The following is a 21,981-nucleotide window of genomic DNA, read 5'->3' as shown; positions in this document are numbered from 1 at the left end:
AGTAATATGTGTATGTGAGAAAGGTTACACAGTCATGTCTAGCTTTGAAGGCCAGTTAGTAAAATAGTGGCGTATTGACATCTTGTGAGCCAAAGGAGCTGCAGTTCACTTTGGAGTTGGAGGGAAAGGATTGGATTTGTGTTAATTAAAACACTTTGTGGAAAGTAATCCAAAGTAATATTTTGGATACAAAGGATTTTGAGAACATTGAGCATTTCTGACCTTACAGTCAAGGTGATAAAGTTCACTAGAGGCAACACTGGGATCTCTGTCAGTCCCCTGGGAAAGTTAATATTGACTTTTCTAAATTACAGCATTATTTATTTATTTTTTAATACTTTCCGTCATTCCCTGTCTTTCATATGAGGGTGGAAGAGGTACAAATCCTCCATCACAGCCCTTCATTTCTCCAGCGCAGTTCTATAAAGATTTTTAATAACTTTCGTAATTACTTTTTCCTTGACTGCAAAGGAGAAATTGCAGGGACTTCTCAAGTTTGTTTGGGATTGTTGGGATCTTGGTAACTGGCAAAGGGCTGAAGAGCAGATGTACTCTTTTTTTTGGGGGGGCGGGGAGGGGTGTCTTTTTTCTTTTACTTTCTCCTGAGTCCCTCATGAGGAATACAGTCAGCTGTTAATGTTCAGTGTAATGATACAGTCATTAAGAAAAGGATTTATGTTGAATCTGTTGACAGCTCCACATATTTTGCATTGTTCTTTTTGATCAGAAAATGAAAATGTTGTTTGAAGCTGCCTATTTACTAATACTATTTGCCTAATACTAATTATTCTGATACTTTTCTCTCCTTATCCCCAAAAGAATGCCCTTCTTTATTTGGCAGTGTGGCACCCAGAGTTTTGTTACTGACCATGTGTCACCATGTTATCACCACTGCGTGTCTGTGAGCTGGCACAGCTGCAATTTCGCTGTTTTCATGTTAGCCTTTGTTTCATTTTCAGGAGAACTCTCTTACAGACGATATCGGCATATCTACGTGGAAGGAGCAGGTTTTCCTGTCACATAGTGCCTTGCTGGCAAAGAGCTGCCAGGCTGCGATGGAGCTAGCAAAGCACAGCGCTGAGATTCAGGACGTGGCATTTCAGTATGGAAAGCACATGTCTATGAGTCATAAGGTACACCTTTTCCTTTCGTTCTGGGATCTTAAAAACAGAATGACTGGTAAGATATGTTGCTCTTGAGCTCTGTCGTGTGCTGCCAGTATGCTGTAGGCTTTTGTCAGCAGGTCAGTGGTGTTGAGAGATTTGCTGCCCTGTGTGAAGATGTTTGCAGAAACTGCTGGTATGAACAGTGCTTATGAAATGGAAAAATCACAATTCTGGCAACGTAGCTTATTTCATTCAGGGCTCTGTTAACATCCCTCTGGAACATCTTTCTGTAGCAGCTTAAAACATTACCTTTTCTGCTCCTACCTTCTTCTTGAAGCCACTGTCCCAGTAGCAGGAGTTGCAGGAGAAAGCATAGGTTGGGTCTCAGCTGCCAGCATGCAGAGGTTTGTACTGAGAGGCTCAACTGCCTGCAGCAGCACACGAAGCTGAGGCATGAGCTGTGGTGGCTTAAGGACCTTCATACGTTCCCTTCTGAATAATCTGCTGTGGAGGTAACTTCCAGAGGAGATGGTTGGGGTATAAGGAGGGAGTTTACCAGATGCGGACCGGAGCAACCTGCACCTCTGCAGCAGTAGGATTTCCCAGAAGAAGGCCTTTGATCTCCATTAGAAGACTTTAAGTCCACAGCTAGAGTTAGTCCAAAGGAAAACACAGTGTGGAACTCGGGTCCTTGGCGCTCTGTTTTTGCCCTAAAGGTCTGCTCCTGCTGTATTGCAGTGCTTGCAAGGATAGACGTAGCTTGAGGTTGGCAGACAGACCTCTCATCCGCTTCAGCTGTGTTGGTTTAGACAGTTTCTAGTTCCTCCAGGAGAAGGAAGTGGTTTTATAAAGCACAGCTTTACTGCCGTAGAAATGCCACTGTATGCTATTACTAGGTACGCCTCCACCAGTAAATTGCTTCTAGTGCAGACTATAGCCTTAATATTTTGTGTATGCTTTAATATTAATACATTCATCATTGACATATAGTTGTGTAGAAACGATTGCATCATTTTCCTAGAAAGCTCCTAGCTATGTAACGTTTCCTTTGTCAGAAAGAGGGTCATACTGCATCAGCTTTCTCAGGTACTGAAAATTAGAATGTATTACCCATCACAGATTAAAAATTATATTCTTCCCACCAAAGATTGGATCATTCTTCCCTTTATATTTTTTCTGCTTCCTGCCTCTCAAAAATTGCCTACCTGACTGTGTCCCATCCCTTACTCAGCTCTGCAAGCTGTCCTTTATGCATTTCTTTGCAGATTCTCTACATGCTTCTCTTTACCACAACTTTCTGCCTCTTCCGCTCCCTTCCCCAAACTTGAAAAAGTGCAACCGAAATACAAGTGTCAAAGCAGAACGTGGCAAAGTAGGAGTAGGATCAGGATATGGACCTTGATTTAGTGAGTGAATGGATATGTATAGACCGTTCCTGGGAACTAAAGAAAGATGTTTTTCTCTTTCAGCTACATTCGGACCTCGAGCCATTTGTTAAAGAAAGTTCTAGTGACACCATGGCCTTCAGTTTGAATTCAGCTCCTGCAGTCCTGCATCAGGAATTCCTTGGGAGGGAGGCATGGATTAAACAGATCAGAGAGGTAAATTAAAGCATTGTTTAGAATTTCGTAGTTCTGCCATTTATATCTCTCTTCCTGTCCATACTTTCAATCTGCAAAGAGATACTAACAACGGACAAGACAATATAGAGGTTACCAATGCTGTCCAATACTTAACACCTCTCTCTTTTGTGCTTTCAAGAGGGGCAAGTCTACGAACCTGACAGTCAAGCTCTGTCAGATTTGTATGTGTCAGTGTAACAAACGGATCCGTTTGCATGGAGCATGGGAACTTGTGCAGTCCCATGTCTCAGCTTAAAGCTACTTTCACTGACAACTTCAAGCAGAGAACTTCGTGTTACAGTGGTTGAAAGGCAGGCACACATTTCCGTCTGCCAACTTGGCTCTGGGAGCAGTGATTTTGGATGGAGGGAAAAGATCTGGGGAGCCTGACTTCCTGACCACTAGAAAGTATTTGTGAGATCTAGCTGATCGATGTCCTTATTCTCAATTCTCTTAATTCAGCTGTCTTTAACTCTTAGACGAGGAGTCAGTAAGAATAAGATAGCTGGGTGGTGTAGATCTGTTCTACTTACCATGTAGCACAGCAGGGTTCAGATCCGTAAATAGCTTCCTGGGTGTTGTTGAAACACAAAGAGAGAACTGTACAAGACAGAGGGGGAAAAACACCAAAACTGGTCAAAATTAAGCATTCTGTTGAGATCCTGCATCAGTTGGACGTGTTTTGCCTGTCTAAACAGCTGTGATGAGTCCCATTCCGAAATTCCTGCAGTCATTACACAGATTCTTCAGTAGAAAGGCTGCTGCCTTCAATAAGAAGCTGGCTCTGTGCAAGCGTATTCATTGAAGACATGCTTGCTGACGGCTTGTTCCCTTACAGGTTTGAAAGCAGGACTCTTGGGCAGAGGGCATGGAGTCTTGAGCCACTGCCTAGTTGTGTGTTGATGATGGCCAGGTTGCAGCCGGCCTTCGCATACCTCAAGCAAGAGGCATAGTCTCTTCAGCAGTGAAATTTTGGGAAGTATATGGAGAATTTGCTACCTTACAGTGGTATGGAGTTGAAGGAGCTTAAAGTGAAGCAAACCTTTTGTCATTTTGAAATTAGGGGCTGGTAGTTTATAATGCGTGACAAGGAATTTTGGAATTCTATAATCTCAACACAAGGCTCATATGTGAGTTGAATATAAATGGACTTGGATGATTGCAGTTGGAGAATAATGGTATTACCACAGCACAGTTTATAAAAGCTTTGAAACAATTTCCTATCTGCGGAATCTAGAGGAGATTGCGGGACTCCAGGAGTGCCGTCTGTCTGCTTACTGATTCCCCTACCAAAAATGGGCATTGTGGAAGCAATGAAGCAGTTTTCACTGAAGGGAGGGGAAAAAAGAAGGAAAAAAAAAAAAAGAGAAAGAGGGTGGGGGCAGTATTCACTATGCAAAAGTATCTACTAACTACTACCTACTACTTTAGCTAAATACAAAGTGGAACCCTAGCCCAGGAGCCTTTCTTGGCTTGTGTTGATTTAGAACAGAAAATTGCCTTTCATTAACTACAAGCTCTTTGAGGTGTCATCCATAGTCACATTCACCATGTGACATTCAGGATAGGCCAAGCACTCAAACCAGAGGCTTTCTCGCGTTGGCAGTACTAGTAAGAGGATGCTCATAAGCCACCCTCTTGTGCAATGTTGTTGCGTGAAGAGGCAAAATAGTTTTGGCAGAAAATAAACCCCCTTGCGTTCTAACACTCCTCACCGAGGTGGGAGGCTAGGGGTGGCTGGGTTTAAATTCTGAGTGATGCCCAATTCACCACTATCAGTCCAGTCACATTTAATATATTTTAAACTATCACGATTCTGGATGCACTAATAGTGGACTGCACCTTCAGTCTAGTCGTGCTCACGAACTAGCACGGCCGCACTTTCGTGTTTGGTCGCGTTCAGTGAGAAACCGAAACGGCTAGCTACTTAAACAGTGCAGTTTATTTAAGCAACAGATATAAAGGTTCTTATGGTTTGCTGGTGATAAATACACTGTCTGCAAAGCACGTGCAAGTAAAAGAAAAAATGGTACAAAGCGTGCAACAAAGTTCCGAACGATACAGCCTGGCTATAAATGTAACAGGTAACCCTCTAGAGAGATTTCTAAGTTCCCCGAGGAAGCACTCGGTATAGTCTGAGTCTTACCCACAAGCGTCCCTATCGGGGGGGAGAAAGGCTCAGCCCGTCAACTGGTCCCGGGAGTCAGAAGCAGTCCGTGATGAGGTCCTCCCTGACTTGTTTACGATAGTGTCTTCCCTAGCATCCCCCCTTTCTCGGGCTATTTTTATATTATTTTTTACCTTCAAGGTGGAGTTTGAGTGACTCTAGTCATAAATACCTTTATTATGATTGGTGTAAAATTCTCTCGCCTCGCATTTTAAGGTATAGCTTACGAAAAATTCAGGGCGCAGACTCAAGGAGGAGTACTCAAGGCACCTTGGAGGCGGGCAGCCTTCGGGCTGGAGGTGTGTTTTGGGATTATAATGACATTATAATGAGCAAAGTTCGCACAAAGGACAGCATTTTATCAAAATTTGACAGACTGTTGGCTCAGGGTAGCAAGCATGCCGCTTATCAGTTCCATAGGATCACCTTGTTCCCATATCTGCTGTGTAATCACAGAGCTTGGCCGTGGAATCTTCACTCCACTCCATCCTCCGTGTTGCTTTTGCAAGCAATATTGTTCAGGGAGTCATAGATGTAGCGGTTTCCTCGCATACCAGCTGCTGCTGCGTTCCACCCTGGAAACGTTTTGATTTTATACCTTTCCTTAATGTGTGAACAATGCTATATATTTTTAATAAAAATTATATTTTAGGAATTATTCCACAAATGTCATCTGTAGGGTTTAAATAGGCAAAGCACGCATGGTGCACTCACTCCCTGGCAGGTGGAATTTTTCTTAGTAGCTGAGTTATGACTAGGCATATGGAAATCACATTATGGACCTGTAGTTACTGCTGAGTAATTTGACTTTCTCCTTTCACTGTTTGCCCATGTAAGCATTCATGTGATGGATTAAAGGCAGCTCCTCCTCTTGGCAGCTTCCTCCTCCTGCAGGAAGGTCTTGGAGTTCAAGAAAGTGGAGGTAGAGAGCCCCATTGCACCTGGTAGCCTCCACAGTGATACACTGCTCGGAAAGCATGTGACTGGGACTCAGTGCCTGCCATGCATATCTTCCGTGAAAGCATGAAGGTCTTCAGAGAGGTCATGAAGGATGCCTGAACTGCCGTGAAGTACCCAAAACCTGAGTGATTGTCTCACCAGAGTTCTCTTGTCAGAGGTCTGGATACTGTTCCCAAGGTAGCCTTTTAATGGAGGTGGCCATGTGCACCTTTCTGTTGCTGAGCTGAAGACCTTTTAAAAGCCCCCTTGTCTCTTCATTTGGAAAGAGCAAAACACATCAGATATCCAGGTGCAGGAGGTTGCATCAACAGTAAATAGATGTGTTTTGAGAAGATCTGATTTGATGAAATTTAGAGACTACCTTAAAAGGGACTTAGGATGTATATAGCGGGAAGCCTTGTCACAGGAGGAAAAAAATGTGTAGGTATGTGTATGTGTGTGTATACATGGAGATACATATATACACACACGCATACATGAATGAGTAATCCATAAAGACTCTGGTTTCTCCTGTTCCCACTGACCTCACCACCAACACCTTCCACCTTTGTGCATTTAAAATTAAAACGCCCAATTAACTGTTTGGTCAAGTGTCTATTTTAAAAGCACTATAGGCCTGAGTAGTGTCCTGAAATGTTTAAAAAACAAAAACAAACCCAAACCACTCAATCTTAAGTAGCTCCTAGGAAACACTGTGGTAAACAGACAAAAAAATATGCTTGAATGCTCTTCTTCAGATGAAGTGTTGTTATGGTTACTGAATGCAGGCCCACCGAACTTTTGGAAAGCCTTGTGTTCTGAAAATTCAACAGATACTCCAGGATTATAGGATGGAGGATTTCCTAGGGGTCAAAAGACAGAAGAGTTGGTCACACTTAGCCACTTAAAGATGCCTCTCACTGGATAAGAGCAAAGTTTCTCTGCCTTCAGGCATCCAACATCTAAGCAGTGGGGTACAAAAGATCAAAGTTTGAGTGAAGAAATTAAGTGCCATCCCTCAAGAACAGGTCTAGAATATATCTTAGCTCATAGCATCTGTAATTTTAAAAAGGAGTAAGTCAGGAACTAGAACCACCTCACCTAGGCCAGAGAAATCCATGCAGCTTTCACCATATCTTTCTGAGCCTTCTCAGAAGCAGCAGGGCTGGAAGAAAAGCACTTATCAAATGCTTTATCAAGTGTTTCTCAAGTACAGGTTTTAAGACATGTAAAAGGGACCATCTCATCTGAGAAAGAAAAGTAAGTCTTTGAAAACATTGTGAAAACCTACTCCAAAAAGCATCGTCTTAAACCATCCACTTGTGGTCTGCTTATCAGTTGCATTTTGAATAATTTCATGGGGGATTCAGGGATCCTTCTTGCTGGCAAGGTGTGTTGATATCACACAACCTTATTTATAAATAGAGAATGTCATGGTATAATTGTCCCTCGTTACTGGCACATGACGAGCTTTGATGTTCAGGAGGAAGGCTGGGCTGAGCTGGCTGTTAATGTCTCTAATATGCAGGCAAGCAGCTGCTTTTCTTTGAGGGCCCACATCCACAGGCTGAGCTCCTCAGCCCCAAGCAGTGAGACCTAGAAAGTTATCCAAGTTTGATGAGTGTATACCTTTTGTAAATCAGGCTTAAAAGCTTTGAGGAAACTAAACCAGATGCAGAAGCCTGATGTAAAAGGAAAAGGAAAAAAAAAAAATAAAATCTGTGTGTCTGAAATCGGGGTCAGTAACAGTCAAAGAGCCAAAGTACTGTGAGGATAAAAAGAAAGGGAAAAAGCAGAGGTGCAGTTGTAGTAAAGAAGGTTTAGGAAACAGATGAGATAAAGTTGCTGCTTGGAGAAGCACAACTGCCATTGACTTGAATGCTTGAGAGGAACAGAGCATGAAAAAATATTCTTGCTGTCTGTAACGTGTATTATATGCGGGAGGAGGCGTGCTGAGCACACCTCTTCTGCTATTGCTAGGGCTAAAAAGCATCTTCCTCAAACATGTTGGCAAATTCTCCGCTGCAGTGTGAATCTGCGTATAGGCAACCATTTGTTAAAGAACATATTTCTGGTGTGTTCTGATATACAATATAACTACTAGATTTATCTTGAAGAAGCCGTAAGATCCAACCGGTATGCGTAAAAGTTGGCAAACCAAAGAGATGGGAATACACAAATAAGGAAGCAGTTATTGGCAGTGGTTATGCTACTCCCAAATGCTATCAGGCTGTTTTCTTAATATGCATTCCAGAAAAGCTGACTCTTAAGAAGTTTAAAGAGAGTAGTAAAGAGGTTTTGTGGATCAGCCTCCTTTCTCCTTCAGTGAAATCAGTTTTGTTATCTACTGTTTTCTTTTCTGTTCTTGCTTAGTCTCTCATTGGTTCTTTTCTCTATTGTATTTTTCCTCCCATACAAAAAATAATTTATTTTGCAAATCTGTGCCATCTTGGCAACATCTCTTCAAAGATTTGCTTGCCACGTAGTGTTCATTCCTCTTCAGTGCAGGCCTCAGCTCTTCTCCTTATGCCAGTTGGCTGCTCCTCTTGGCTGCTCCCTGAAGTCCCCTCAGAGGATGCAGAGAGGTAGCGGTCCTAATCTACATCCTAACAGGAGACACATTACAGAAGAACTGAGGTTTGTGGTCTTCGCTTATGGAGGCTATAGGAAACGAAACAGTGGAGATTTTTTTTTTCTCAATGTACCTGAGAAGAGAAGAGCCAGATTTGGAGGAGGTGATGATGATACAGTTAGATTTGACCTGAAGAAAGGGCTTCAGGTTGGTTAAGCAGGAAGCTCTGGGTCTGGCAGAGCACTGCTGCTGGGTGAGAAAGACATAGGCATCTTCTCTTCTGTATCACCCTGTGACAAAATTGAGGAATTTCGTCTATGTACTTTCTGCAGCTGGGCAAAAAGAAATTTAAAATGTATTCATACTTCTTTCTGAATGTGCTAGGAGTCACAGGTTCTATGTATCTGCCGCTTAAGTAAAGGCTGATGCTGTGTACTTAAATACAACCCAAAAGCACAATTAGCATATCTAGCCTAGGTCTAATAGCTCTGACATGGTCCTGACATCTGCTTTTGAGAGCTCTAGACTATTAACTGCGTGCAAATCACTATAGATACAAGGAGAGTTCTCTTTTTAAGAAATTAAATCCTGTTACTGCTGATATGAAATATAGTTTATTTCAGAATCTCATGGGAGAGATTAATTAATGAAACAGCAAGATTTCTTGAGACAAAATCATTTTGGATTCAACGAATGTTTAACTACAAATCATAATAAAAAACCTAAAAATTACATTGAGTATCTGCATCTCTTACCTGAACCAGAACCATGATGTATAAGCTGGTAAGACATTTGCTTGTATTTTAGATTTTTCCATATCAGATTCCTAAAGAAAGTTGGTTATGTTTAAAGTAGTAACTCTTTTAGTTGCACGCTCTATTCTTGCAAGTCTAATTTGCAGTATGTAATGTCTTATATAAAATCTCTCTTTCTCTTTAAGGCACAAGGAAAAGGAAATATAATGGACTACAAGAAGGTTGGTAAATTACATTTAAATCTGCTTATTACTTTTAATGTTTTCTTGTAATGTTTTTAAGGATATTCTTGACAGTTGAGAGAAACTTCCTTATTAAAGTTAAGTTATAATTTGTGCATACATGGAGAGAGAGAATGGCTTGGTGTTAAAAAGCCAGCAATAGTAAGCTGTACTGTAAGTATCAAATGTAGTTATTTAATAATAATTTTTGCCGTTATTTATCCCATTTACTTCCCCAAACTTGGTTTTGAAACCAGACTTCTTATGGTGTTTGCTGTCTTCTTTTTCCACAGTCATTTGCAGGTTAGGTCCTATCCGTGGTCTCTCTATATTGACAGAGTATGCTGTTATATTTTTAATCTCACCTTAATGCCATGCCATCTATTAAAAAAATAGGCACACACACGTTTAATAGTAATTTGTGTTTCTTCCAGTCCCCGTTACAGCTTTTAACTAAGTCACCACTGCATTTGATACTGGGACTGCTCTACAGTAAAAGCAGATCTCAACTACAGGTTTATCTACTGAAAGTAGCTGGGACGCCGTAAATCTCTTAGAGAGCTGCAGGAGATGGCTGAGAAGGTTCCCCCATTAAATACTGGGGCACAGCTTTCTTGTGGTGGAGAAAAAAGATGAGGATGTGTCCCCAACTCGCTCACTGAGCACGAGCCTGACTTGTTCTGAGTCTTAAGTAGATCATGAGGCCCCAGTTAGTTATCTCCAGCATCAGTGTTTCCCACTGGAAAAACTCAAAATAAAATATATAAAATGTTGAGCCACACGCATGATTGAGAATTGCTTCTTGAACTGGGGCCTGAAGAGTGTTACAGCTATAACTGATTGCTGCTAGTACATAAGATTAACACAAAGGTACAGGTCAAACTTTTTTATTATAATTTAGCTATATTAAGAAAATTTGTAATTTGGATTATTTTAAAAAAGCTCTCTGTCCTTCCTATAAAAAAGATCTCAACCTTAGCTTGCTGTTTAAAATAATTTTTCTACAATAGAAGAAACTGCTACAGCTGTGCCTTTCTAAATCACCACTGGGAGCACTAATTTTCTTCTTCAAATATGTCTGAGTATGTGAGACACTTCTGTGAACGTTTAAGTTAGGCTACTTGCTTTTGTATGTTCTCTTTTTAATTGTTACAATTGTGATCTTCCCAATATAATTTCCATAATTTAAAAAAAAAAGAAAAAAAAAACTAAAATTGTTTTAATGAAATAAATATTTATCAATGTATTTTGACTTAAATTATTTCATATTTTGAATCCTTCTGATTAAATTGAAGAACTTACAGCCAACTAGCCAACTTGGACACTTGAATAAAAGGAAAGGAAAGGGAAAAGACCTTCTTCAAGTGTTGTGTTTTGCACAATTGACTTCAGCCAGGAAGCATGTAATTTTACTAGCTCCAAGTAGTCATCTCTTACCCAAGCACACATTATGAGTTTAGTAATGATAGAGAAAAATTCTCCAGTTTTTGTGAGCTCAAACTATAATCAGCTTTGCGTTTTTGTAGAAGTCGATCTCAAAGCTGTGATGTCACATCCCTTTGTTTTTATGTTTCTTCATTTAAAATAAAAGTGGTCATTAGTTACATCCATGCTAAATGAACCCAGTAACCTGTAGCTCATCCCGCCACAGTAGCTTGGCCAGTACGTGCACACAGCCAATTAGAAGGTATATTGTGCAGTACAAATTAGTATTTCGGTTTTTGCCCTTTGCTGTGTAGACTTCATTTCTACACCACTAGAGTCAGGGTTTTGCACATTTGCTCAGTCTTTTCTTCCCAGCATCAAGGTCCCCTCTCATCTTTCTGTTCAGTTACTAGAATTATTTTAACATTCCTAATCAAATTTGGGGACTTGCTTCTCATTGAGTCTCTGAAACATCTCCTCTTTAATTTTGTAAAAGCGAAGGTCACCAAAACTAGCTGTAGAACTTCTGAAAATTTGTATTATTTTTGTTGTCTTAATTTTTATTGTGAACTTCAGTGTGCCACTTAATTGAGATAAAAATGTTGTTGCTTTAGTTGAACTAAAAAATATTTGTATACAAAAATTGTTAGTTGTTTAGCCTGCTTAAGAATATTTTACCTGTGGATTTTAATCAAAATAATGCATGAAGGTAAAATTGAGAAATCGAGATCCACCCATTTAACATGCCTCCTTAAAAGGCAGAGGTCTTATTTTATTTCAATTTTGAGACTGTTCAAGAATTTTGAATTGTTCTTTTGATGCATGTTCTATTAAAATGCTATCCCTGATGTTTTTCACTGACAAAAAAATATCAAGATGGTACTAGTAAATTTAGAATAAATATAGAAGTGAAAAACTTTCTATTAGTTTAATTAGGTCCAAGAGTGTCATGTCAATAAGGTCACTATGTTCTGCAAAATTTTTTAGTATTTTTTTTCTCCCAGCTTTTCTCAATCTTTTTATCTGAAGGACTTTGATATCACAAAAGGCTTATTTTAAGGTCTGTGTTTCTGAATGTATTTTCTCACATTAGTATCTGAATGTTTCACTCTCTTCTTTTTTTTCTACACCATCACAACACATCCAGACAAATTATTGATCCATCATTGTGGTGTTTGAAAGTCTCTTCCAGAGATGAAAAAGAGGTTTCAGCTCTGTTTTAGTGGTGTTTCTCAGATAACAAAAGAGAAAGTACCAATATATGGCAGGGACAGAATTCATGTGTGTCATTGAAAGAGACAGCAACTTTCCTCTCACCTTCATTTGTGTGTGGGATTTTGGCAAAAATATCAGACTTTTTAAAAGCTGTTATCCATTTTACGTCTACTTTTCATGCAAGATAAGCTATGCAATTCTAAACCAGCAAATTGAGATTCTCAATTTATTTGTTACTATTTTATAACACTGATTAAAAACTCTCCACTGAAGTCAAGGCCTTAATGGTGCTTGACATTACACAGACTTGTGCCTTTGTTGCACTCATTTAACAACTAGTAACAGAAGCTAGGAATAATTCTTGTTTTCTGGCCAGAGCTCTAGAAAAATTATAAGATAGGGCTAAACAAAGAAATAAATCCTGCATTTTGCAGCCAGTGAGTATGCTACTGCAAGGATTTGTTGTTTTTCTAAATGTAATGTTCAGAAAAGATAGATTTAGTCAAGTCGAAGAAGATGTAGCAAAACTTTTTGGTTTTTTTGGTGGTTTTTTTTTTTTTTTTTTACTGTTACCCTGTCCGTTTGCTTTGCTGTCTGTTAGAGAGGCCTTTCACCCAAACTGGCACGGGAAATACGGTACGTCAGCGTAGTATGCTGTGACATACCCTGTTGGTTTGTGTGTGAAACACTGTGCATGACCTTAACGCAGGGAGCAGGTTTTGGGCAGCACTGGCAGTAGCAGGAGTCAAGAAGTGGTAGATCCAGCCATTCATACGCTGCACGGCACTCATGTCTTGACTTCCCAGATGGTGGGAAAGAGAGAAGAAAAACGGGAAGGGCCACATCCGGAAACAAGGAGGTTTCTCAGTGGTAGCCTCCTGTCACCCAGCTAATAAATACCAGTGACGCAGTGCCACCCAGGGCGTTAGCAGGAGCCAGGTGGCTCCCCTTCCCCAGCTCACCACTGGCTACCTCCCTTACGGCATTCCTCCTGCTGCAGCGCCGTTTTCCGGTCCCGTGGTGTAAACGACAGCGGTCCCGCAGTTCCGTTTGCTCAAATGCCAGAGACTCATCTTGAGATGTGTCGTGGGACCACAGGCCATAGACTGTTCACTCTCTTGCTCCTGAAATGCAGCAAAGAGTTAAAAACAGAGGATTGTTGTTTGTAGATGCTGGTGACCTGTGGTGGTTTTCCATGAAAATTTGTCTTGTTTGTTTTGAAGCAGCCACTGCCATTAGTTCCTTTTGTTACATACATTAAAAAAAAACCAAACAGAATAGTCAGTGATTTAATGAATATAGAGTTTTTTTAGCTGTGTTAGTAATATTACAAAAGCAGCCAAAACCATTCAGAAGAAGCTATTTTCTCCTCTGTTGGAATTAACCATATCTGAATTATCAAAAGTGTACATCCAGTACTGATAATCAGTTGCATCTTTGTTTTTAATCAGTGGGAATTTTCCATGGCTTCTTTGAGGTGAGAATCCAGCACAAATTTTGTTTCATTAAAGCAAACTACTATTACATCTTTTAACATAAATAACGAGTTAATTGCTTGTGTATGCTAAGATGACAAGAAACAATCACTATTTGCATTAATGTGATTTAAGAAAGTCATACTTTTTGGTAAAAAGACATCACTTAACTACCATTGTTTAGATTTAAAAGCTAGTGGGCCTTGTTAAGTTCATTGTGAAAGACATGGAAAGGCGTAAGGAGGAGGAGTTGGTGGGTGTCTCTTCTAAAATATTAAAGGGTCTGTACAATCAGTCAGTGTCTCAGGATGACTTGTAGTAATCTTTGCCAAAAGAATTACAAGAGCTGCGTAGCAGCTGGAGTAGCAACATTCCCTTTCCTCTACTGCTGGGAAGTCTCTTCCTAGATAGGGTGGGTTTGAGTTTAAGGAAGAAGAGAATTTTTTCTGTTTGTCAGATGAGTAGCACTACTAATGGAAGTTTCTACAGCTTGTTTCTGCCCTCTAAAGACACATTTCTTTACCTTTTGTATAGAAGTTTTGCCGAAAATACTGAATGATACTGAATAAATACATTTACTGCTAAGATTTCAAGTGATGTATCATTCTACATATATAGGCAACAAAGATTTTTAAAAGATAAATATATTTTATGACATTATGAAGTGATGCATTTACATGATTGTCTGGCCTGTTTTGAGAAGGAAGAGCATGACCCTGTGTCCAGCCACAAAAACTGTGAGAGCAGATGCTGATGCATTCCAAGGTACTTAAAAAAAACAAAGAAAAAAATTGACTAAAGTTGATGTACCAGCTGTGAAACATGTCGGTGCCTTTTCAAGGTAACGTTTCATCAGTCTAAAACATCAGTGTTTATTGAACACGGTGTTCCCACAAGAGTATAGCTTTTAACGTGAGAGATGGAAGCAATCCTGAGACCAGTCTTGAACTCAGATCCCCCTTTTCATAGGAAGTGGTTGCTGTTCTGGTTTTTGGTTCTGTTCTTGGCCCAGCAAACTTCAGAGGGTTGAGTGGAACATGTCCCAGCTCCAACTATTTGGTGCTTATGGTTGTCTCCTGAAGGACAGGAAACGGAAGCTTGAAACTAGGGTGCTGATATAAAACTCTCCTTTCCAGTGGGCAATCTCTTTTCCAAGAGGCAATCTTCAAGGAACAATCAGTGGCCTCTTACCATTTATTTGCAGAGACGTGCCTAGAGCTTGTGGGTGCAGAGAGAGATAGTGGAAAGCAGCCTTAAAGTTGGAAGGGCTCAGAAAGCATCCCTTTCTCCTCCTCTTGGTTTGCTGCTGTAAGGTGTCTGAAGAGATGGAAGTGATGAGAAGGGAAGGAGGAAGCTGGAGAAATAGAGCCCAATCTCTCACTCAGCAGTTTGTCCTCCTGTGGGTATTCAGAGCATTCAGAATGAGAAGCCCTCAGTGCTTCCCTCCTTTCCATATATTTTTTTCTTTCGCTCTTTCTGTAACTCTTGATCAGAGCCATCCCTCCTTCCAGCCAAAGACTAGGGAATGAGAAGAAATGCAAATAAGGTCAAATGGATGAGGCTGGCCTTAGCGCACATAGAGCAGCTGAATGGAGCAAGGCTCTTGACGTGCTCTTTGCTCAGTGCCCAGCCAGGCATCTTTTTTTTCCCAGACCATGAAGATTATGATGTTCTTGCTGCTTTCTCTTAGATTCATAGGGCAACCTTCAGACATAAAACTTTGTGGTTCTGAGCTTCGTGTGTTCCAGGCAAAGCTGTCAAGCCTGGTCAATATCTGAATAGATTGAGGAAGACAGAAGGTGCTGAAGGAAAACAGTGTTAGTGTGTTGGGGGGGCATCACTTCCCACCTGAGTCTTAGCTTGGCTGCACTATTGCAAGACTGTTCTTTAAGCTGAATTTAAATAACCAAAACCCAGTCAGTGATTTTTCAGATTCTTGGCACCTTTAGAATGACGCAGGGCTTTAGCGCCCATGGCCTGAACAACAGCTTAAAAGTTAGAATGCAGTATTCCAGCATATCTGGCAGCTCAGCTGGAGAAAAGTGTGCTGAAGCAATCTGTATTTTGACTGGTATTCGGTTTTTATTATTGAATGCCACTCTGAAGAAGGTTGTGTTTTAATGATGGATCAAATCATTCCGACAAGTGGAAATATGTTTGCATGAAATGATGCCATTAAGTAGAGACTAAGAAAGCAGATTCCTTTATTTAGAAGAAAATAATGAGGGAGCATAGTTAAAGTTTATAAAGTAACAAATAAAAGCAGTTCATTTGGCTTTTCTCTATTTGCCTCAAAATTTAGCAGCTCCTATCCAAATGAAATTAAAAAATAATGCATCTAAACTGGATACATGGATTATTTTTTTTAATGTGCTTAGTTTGTGAAGTTCATTACGAAAAATCATTGAAGCTCAAAAATTAAGAGCGAGCATGAGAGTGTAACTGTGTGATACAACTGGCAGTATAGCTAAAGGCTTAAATCAGGGGGTTTTGCATACAGCAGCGCTACTGAAGCCTGGTTTCCTATGGAGCTATATCCTGTATTTCTTTAATAATTATCCCACTACAAGAAGCCCAATTTGTACTCTTCCTCCCCCCCCTCCCCTTTCACAACCCCAGCTGAGACAGAGGTAGCATGCAGTCTGGCTAATCCAAACTGCTTTGCCTCAGCCTACGCTTATTTGAATTGACCAACTGATTCAGCAAATGGAATATAAAACAGGTAAGTTTTTAAGGACTATAAATTGTTCATTACGTAGGATGATCTCTAACTGAAAAGCTGAGGAAGGAGGTAGCCATATTTTCATATTGAGGTTCCTCGAACCTTTGCGTGGAAACACTCAGCAGCAGATTAGTCTGATTTTTGTGTAGTGACTCCTCTGCTCATGGTTTGACATGAGCTTTGTGATTGTTTTGGCTTCAAGGCACTACGTGTGTCTAAGGGCTTACACAAGACAAGCGTGTAAATGGATTGTGTCCCCGCGTTAGAATTCTCCCCCTTTGCAGTAAATCATAGTACATATATGCAATCAGACGCTTAAGCTAAGCTGCTCTCATCTTTGACCAGTTTGAAGACTACTTAGGAGCTATTTTCTTTCCTGTTTACATCTCAATATATACTTGCATGAATATTACGGGGTATGCTAAACCTTTTTAATGAGCTTTAGCAAATCAGCAGAGTTTGCTTCAAGATGTGGGGGTTCTGCCATCTTGCCAAGTCATGCCTTTTGAGGCCGCTTGCGCACCACAGCTCACCTGTCCCCGCCTTTGCCGTAGAGCTGTGGTTCTGCGGCCGATTCCCGTTCGTTAGAAGACGTGTTGAATTAACTATGCAATGCGTTTGTGCCTCGGGGCAAGTTCCTTTCCAGTGCACAGTGTGGGAAGATTCTAGCTGAAGTGGAGAATAAAATTTTTATGAACTGGGACTGGCACACTCAAGTGCTGTAATATGCTTTCAGCTAATTTCATCTTTAAATACCGATAATGAATCCACTTCGGTTTGTATTCAGATAAGAAATGTCATTCATTCTGTATGAATGCAAGTATCTGTAAAAATGGGTGGCTTTTCCAATTTGGTCATGGCTTAGATAATTTTACATGATTTAAAGTAGATAGATAAGGTTATACTGATGAATTTGTAAACTAATTAGGGCATTGAGCTGTGTTTTGCAGGAAAACATAATTTATAAACCACTGTATAATTAGTTACTGTAGATAACCTGTCTTCAAGAAAAGCCCTTTTTAAAAAAAGCCAATTCAGTGATGTAACCCACCTATGAAAGCCAGGTGGGACGTGTTAAAGATTATTAAATTCTGTCATGCTTTTGGGATAATCAAATCCCAAAGATCCACCTGGCCTTGGTTCCCAGGCTCTGGCATGAGGCATCAGGCTGGAGTTGGTCTGGGAACACCTGTGTTTTAAGGTCGAAAAAAATAACAGTGTTTCATTAGTCTCATGATGTTATCCAGGATAAAATAACAATTTTTTAAAAGCCCTTAATAAATGTGATTACTATTTAGAGCTTCAGCTAAATTGAGGTACTGGGAAAAAACAATATATTTTGTTTGACATATTTGTTCGTATTGTTTCATAGCAAATTAACCTGTCATTTACCCAAGTTTTTAGGTGCCAGATCTTGCCAGCAGCTTGTCATGAAATATCTCTTATTCCATGAAAATATTTTCTTTCTCTTATGAGGTGTGTCTGAACCATCGTCAGATTCCCTAGCCCTACTGAGAAGATTGAGTTTGCATGGATATAGCTCAGTACAAGAAAGTTTAACACGTCCCATTGTACTGGCAAAACTTGCTTTTGTCCACTGTAGCAAATGTAATCATATGGTATATAAATAGAAGCCTGTATTACAAAAGACAAGAGTTCAATGTGTGTCATCCTGTGCCTGATTCCAAATACAGGGGATGGAATCAGTGTTCATAAAATCCAGTTTTTTGCTGCAGAAATCGAGAGGGCGAGTGAGCTGCTGGTCTGCCAGTTCTGCACAAAAGCTCTCAGGCAGTGGCCTAGGCATGAAGTGCCCAGGTATTTCAACAGTCTCTATCATTTTTTTAATTATGTGTGCCCTTTGGAGAGCCAGCATCTTTCAGGCGATGAAGTAACGGGCGATGTAGTTTAAATTACCTGCAGTTCTGTTGTAGAGGGGAGCCAAAACAGAGCATCAGGGAGCATTTCGAGAGCTTTGTCTGATGGCTTCGGTTCTTGCCTTTACCTCGGGAAGGGGCGGTGGGAGCCCTGTGCTCTCAGAGGCGATTGTGCGCGCCGGCCCCGCCGAAACCCACCCCCTTGTGCCTGTGTTTTCTGACAGCTGCGGGAAGCCATCAAGGCCGGCAAAGGTGTGACTTCTGCCATCGACCTCTGCCGCTGCCACGGGAACAGAGCGCTGGCGGCCCTGGAGCACTTCCCTCCCTCCGAGGCCAGGGCCGCCTTGGCCAACATCGTCTACGCCGTCACCAGGTTTCCCTGACCCACCGCCCCGGGAGCAGCCGCTCTCCCTCCGCCGGCTGGAGCGACCCGCTGGGGACGCCGAGGATGCCCCGTGCCGCTGGTCACCTCGTCCCTCCGGTCCCGACGGAGGAACATGCACCGGTTGCCGCCACGACCAGCAAAATTCGGGAGGGGGAAGAAAAAAGGTCACAGCCGGCTTTCGCTTGTCGTGCCAGAAGCGCACTTGAGGCTGCACCGGTAGAAATAATTAATGAGTCCCGTTTCCGTGACCTCAGCAAATGGACAGGAAATAAGTCGGTATTGATTGGGCACCGGCGGGGACGGCGCCAGGGCGGAGGCCGGTGGTTTTCCTGCCCCAGGGATGGAGGGAGGGAGGGAGGGATGGATGGACGGATGGATGGATGGATGGATGGAGGGGTGTGAAGATCCAGGTGTCACAAGAAACCCGCTCAAACCTGCCCGGAGAGAGCGAGCTGCCGAAGCCGGGAATTAACGTTCCCGCTAATCAAGGGGAAGGGCAGTTTGGGGGATTAATGGGGGAAAATCCTCTCTCTCTGCGTGCAGTCATGTCTCCTCACACTGTTTTTGTGTATTCAAATGTAAAATTACCCTGTGCCTAATGCTTTCCGTATTTGAGAAACTTGCTGAGAAAATGTGTCAAGCATGGTAAGTAGGAGCTTTAAAATATTTAATGAAATATTAATTTGGCTCTGTTAAGGGAAGTGACTGCCTGGGTTTTATACTGTGCATATAGAATATGTTGCTCTGGGTCAAAGAATGAGGTTTTCCAACCCTCCTGGGGGAGGGAATATCCTTCCCTCAGATCAAGCGGTTTGTTTCAACACAGTCTTACGCAAAAGCGTTTCCTAGGTTTGTGACACTTGCGTTTGTTTAAGCCAAATAAATGTTAATTTGTAAGGCTAGACTTCGGCCCTTGGCAGAAAGGAAAGAGGAGTGCTCTTCTGTGAGTACTGTCTTTCACCGCGCTGAATAAAATGCAGAAAATCCTGGAGAAGTTTTGAACCTGAGTGTGTTGAATTTTCAAGTCCAATTACAGACAGCGTCTAAGGTGTATCAGAAGCCTGCAATTTGAGACCGTCTCTGTTTTGTTCATAGGAGATGATTTCTGTGGTTTGCATGCGTGCAATCTGAGAGCGCCGTTGACAAGAAGGCTGAGTTTACATAAATGATCTAGATTGAGACTCAGCTACCTTTCTTCCTCCTGTGGTGTAATTACAGCCCAATCTGGAGACAGCTAGCACAGCAAACAGATTTCATTACATCGCTCACTCAAACACTAAGTGGAGTTATTTCTGTGGAATTCTCTCCTCCCTCCTTCTCCCCCTGCACCCCTTCCCCCTGCCACACGGCTTGTTTGTCATAGACCAGCGTGTTGCATTCCACCGAATGCAAAATATAAATAAAAACTTTATCCACTGAAAATACATGCTGCATAATGTACATAATAGTCTGTGTAATATATGCCTATATTATACCATAATATTGTATGTATAATAAGCACCCTTGAGACACAATCTTTGTATGGGAGCAGCATCCAGAACTTGGGACTCGCTTTGTTCTGGAGAATGGCTTCAACACCGGACCGCTTCTTGCTTGCACTTTCTTTCTTGTGCCTCCCTGGCATTTTCTCTCTTGCCGGGACTCTGGCACTCCTGCCCGAGGTAGCGCTGTGGCTGCAGACAGCAGAGGAGCACGGAGAAGCGTGGCCCAGGCAGTGGAAGTCACAGGCATCTGCCTTTGCTAAACACCCTACGTTTTCACCTGTGAAGTTCCCTGAAGTTCTGCTAATGTAAAACGTGTGCTTGAAAGAAATACCTGCATTCAACCAGAGTCGTATTTCAGCTTTTTTTGGCTCTGGTTGGGAGCCATACATCGTCTTTTCTTTGTCTTACATCTACGCCAAGGGGTTCATAATGATTTAGGGCTGCAAGAAGCTTGGGTCTGCTGGAGCTACTCTGAGCCATCTCCCCTCAGTCACCTCAGTTGTGTGATGGAAATATCAAACATATTGGAAAACTGTGTATGCCTGGTTTACTTCTTCATGAAAGTACAATTTTTTTATTTGTACTTTTTACTAATAAAGGCAAATCAGCAAAAATTAATGACTTTTTTTTGTATTTTATCACCAGAAAGTTCTGATTGCTCTTGAACTATTTTTGAAATTTAGTTTAAAAAAAAAAAAAGAATTGTCCCTTACCGATATTATCAAGTAATCTTATATTTAAGATATTTGCCTTTAATTATTGAGAAATTTTTGTTGTCTTGTTTCCTTCAGGTAAGCAATAAGCGAAGTATTATAGCCTTCTGTCAAACTCTTGGTGAAATAACCACTGCTGTGTATTAATATACTCCCCACACCTTATGCAATTTCTGAGCAACGGTGGAACCTTAAGGCTGTTCTGGTTTTATTTTTATCTCCTTGATTCTTTTTCCCCCCACCACCTCTGTAAGGAGGTTGGGGAGAGGGAGGCCTGGGGGTGACTGAGGAAGGCATTCGCAGCGTTTGCTGCAGTCATCCAACTGCTCGACCAGACGTTCCAATCAGCTGCTCCTTTGAACTTATCCAAGGTATTGTGTCGCTGGACCATTGCACGGGTGCACAAAATACAGGACAAGGTCCCAATTGCTTTTTAAACCAAACTGAATTCATCTCCTACCAAGAGCACAGCTGCGGTGGCTGGAATTGCTGTTTCACAGGTCTGCGCTGGAAAGTCATTTAACTGCCAGCTGAGTATTTCCAGCTCCACAATTGTGATAACGCTATATAGGAAGGCTGTTTGGAAAAGGTTGAGGTACTTAAAAGAATAGAAACGTTGGCTGGAAGGGACTGCTGAAGGTCATCTAGTGAAGTCTCCCATGTGAAGTGGACTGTTGCCAACATGAAGTCCGGTCTTGGAAGCCACCAGTGATGGAGCTTCCACCGGTTCCCATTGCAACCTGTCCCAGTGCTGCTCCACCATCCATGTGAAAGAGTTTTCCTGATGTCTGGCATGAACCTCTCTCACCACAGCTGGTGGCCGTTGCCCATTTTTTACCACCTACCACTGCCAAAAACTGTTTGGCTCCACTGCCTTGCTAATTCCCTGTCCCGCAGCTGTGTGCTGCAGTGCAATTGCCTGTCAGCCTCCTCTTGCCGGCCAGAACAGCCCCAGCTCTGTCAGCCTCTCCTGGTGGCCATCTGTGCTAGACCCTGACTAACCGGGTTGCCCTCCAGTGACCCGCGTGACTTTCAAATCATCCCTGTTGGGCTGTGAGCCCAAACCAGACCAGTTCAGGAGCAGCCTCCTGAGGAAGAGAAGAAAAATTTACCGGGGTGTACTGGGTCGTGCTGCGATGGAGTTAATTTTCTTCATAGTGTCCCATATGGTGCTGTGTTTGGATTTGTGACCAAACCAGCATTGCTACTGCACCCCTGCTTTAGCTGTTGCTCAGCACCAAGGCTTTCTCTGCTTCTCGCTCTGACACCCAGCCAGTAGGCTGGGGGTAGGCAAGGGGCTGGG

At 41.8% G+C, this 21,981-nt stretch overlaps 1 protein-coding gene across 1 annotated transcript in view; it reads left to right on the top strand.

The window, feature by feature from the left end:
- PDSS2 (decaprenyl diphosphate synthase subunit 2) overlaps nt 1-18,479 on the top strand; it is a 117,443-nt gene extending 98,964 nt beyond the window's left edge. The window contains exons 5-8 of the mRNA XM_074150787.1: nt 963-1,133; nt 2,576-2,707; nt 9,347-9,382; nt 18,321-18,479. Coding sequence (XP_074006888.1) covers nt 963-1,133; nt 2,576-2,707; nt 9,347-9,382; nt 18,321-18,479 — 498 coding nt within the window. The remainder of the gene's footprint in view (nt 1-962; nt 1,134-2,575; nt 2,708-9,346; nt 9,383-18,320) is intronic.
- Nucleotides 18,480-21,981: the final 3,502 nt, after the last annotated feature.

This window comes from Numenius arquata, chromosome 7 (genome assembly GCF_964106895.1).
Source record: "Numenius arquata chromosome 7, bNumArq3.hap1.1, whole genome shotgun sequence".
In the NCBI taxonomy this organism is placed as follows: domain Eukaryota; kingdom Metazoa; phylum Chordata; class Aves; order Charadriiformes; family Scolopacidae; genus Numenius; species Numenius arquata.
This window is presented reverse-complemented; position numbering and strand designations above follow the sequence as displayed.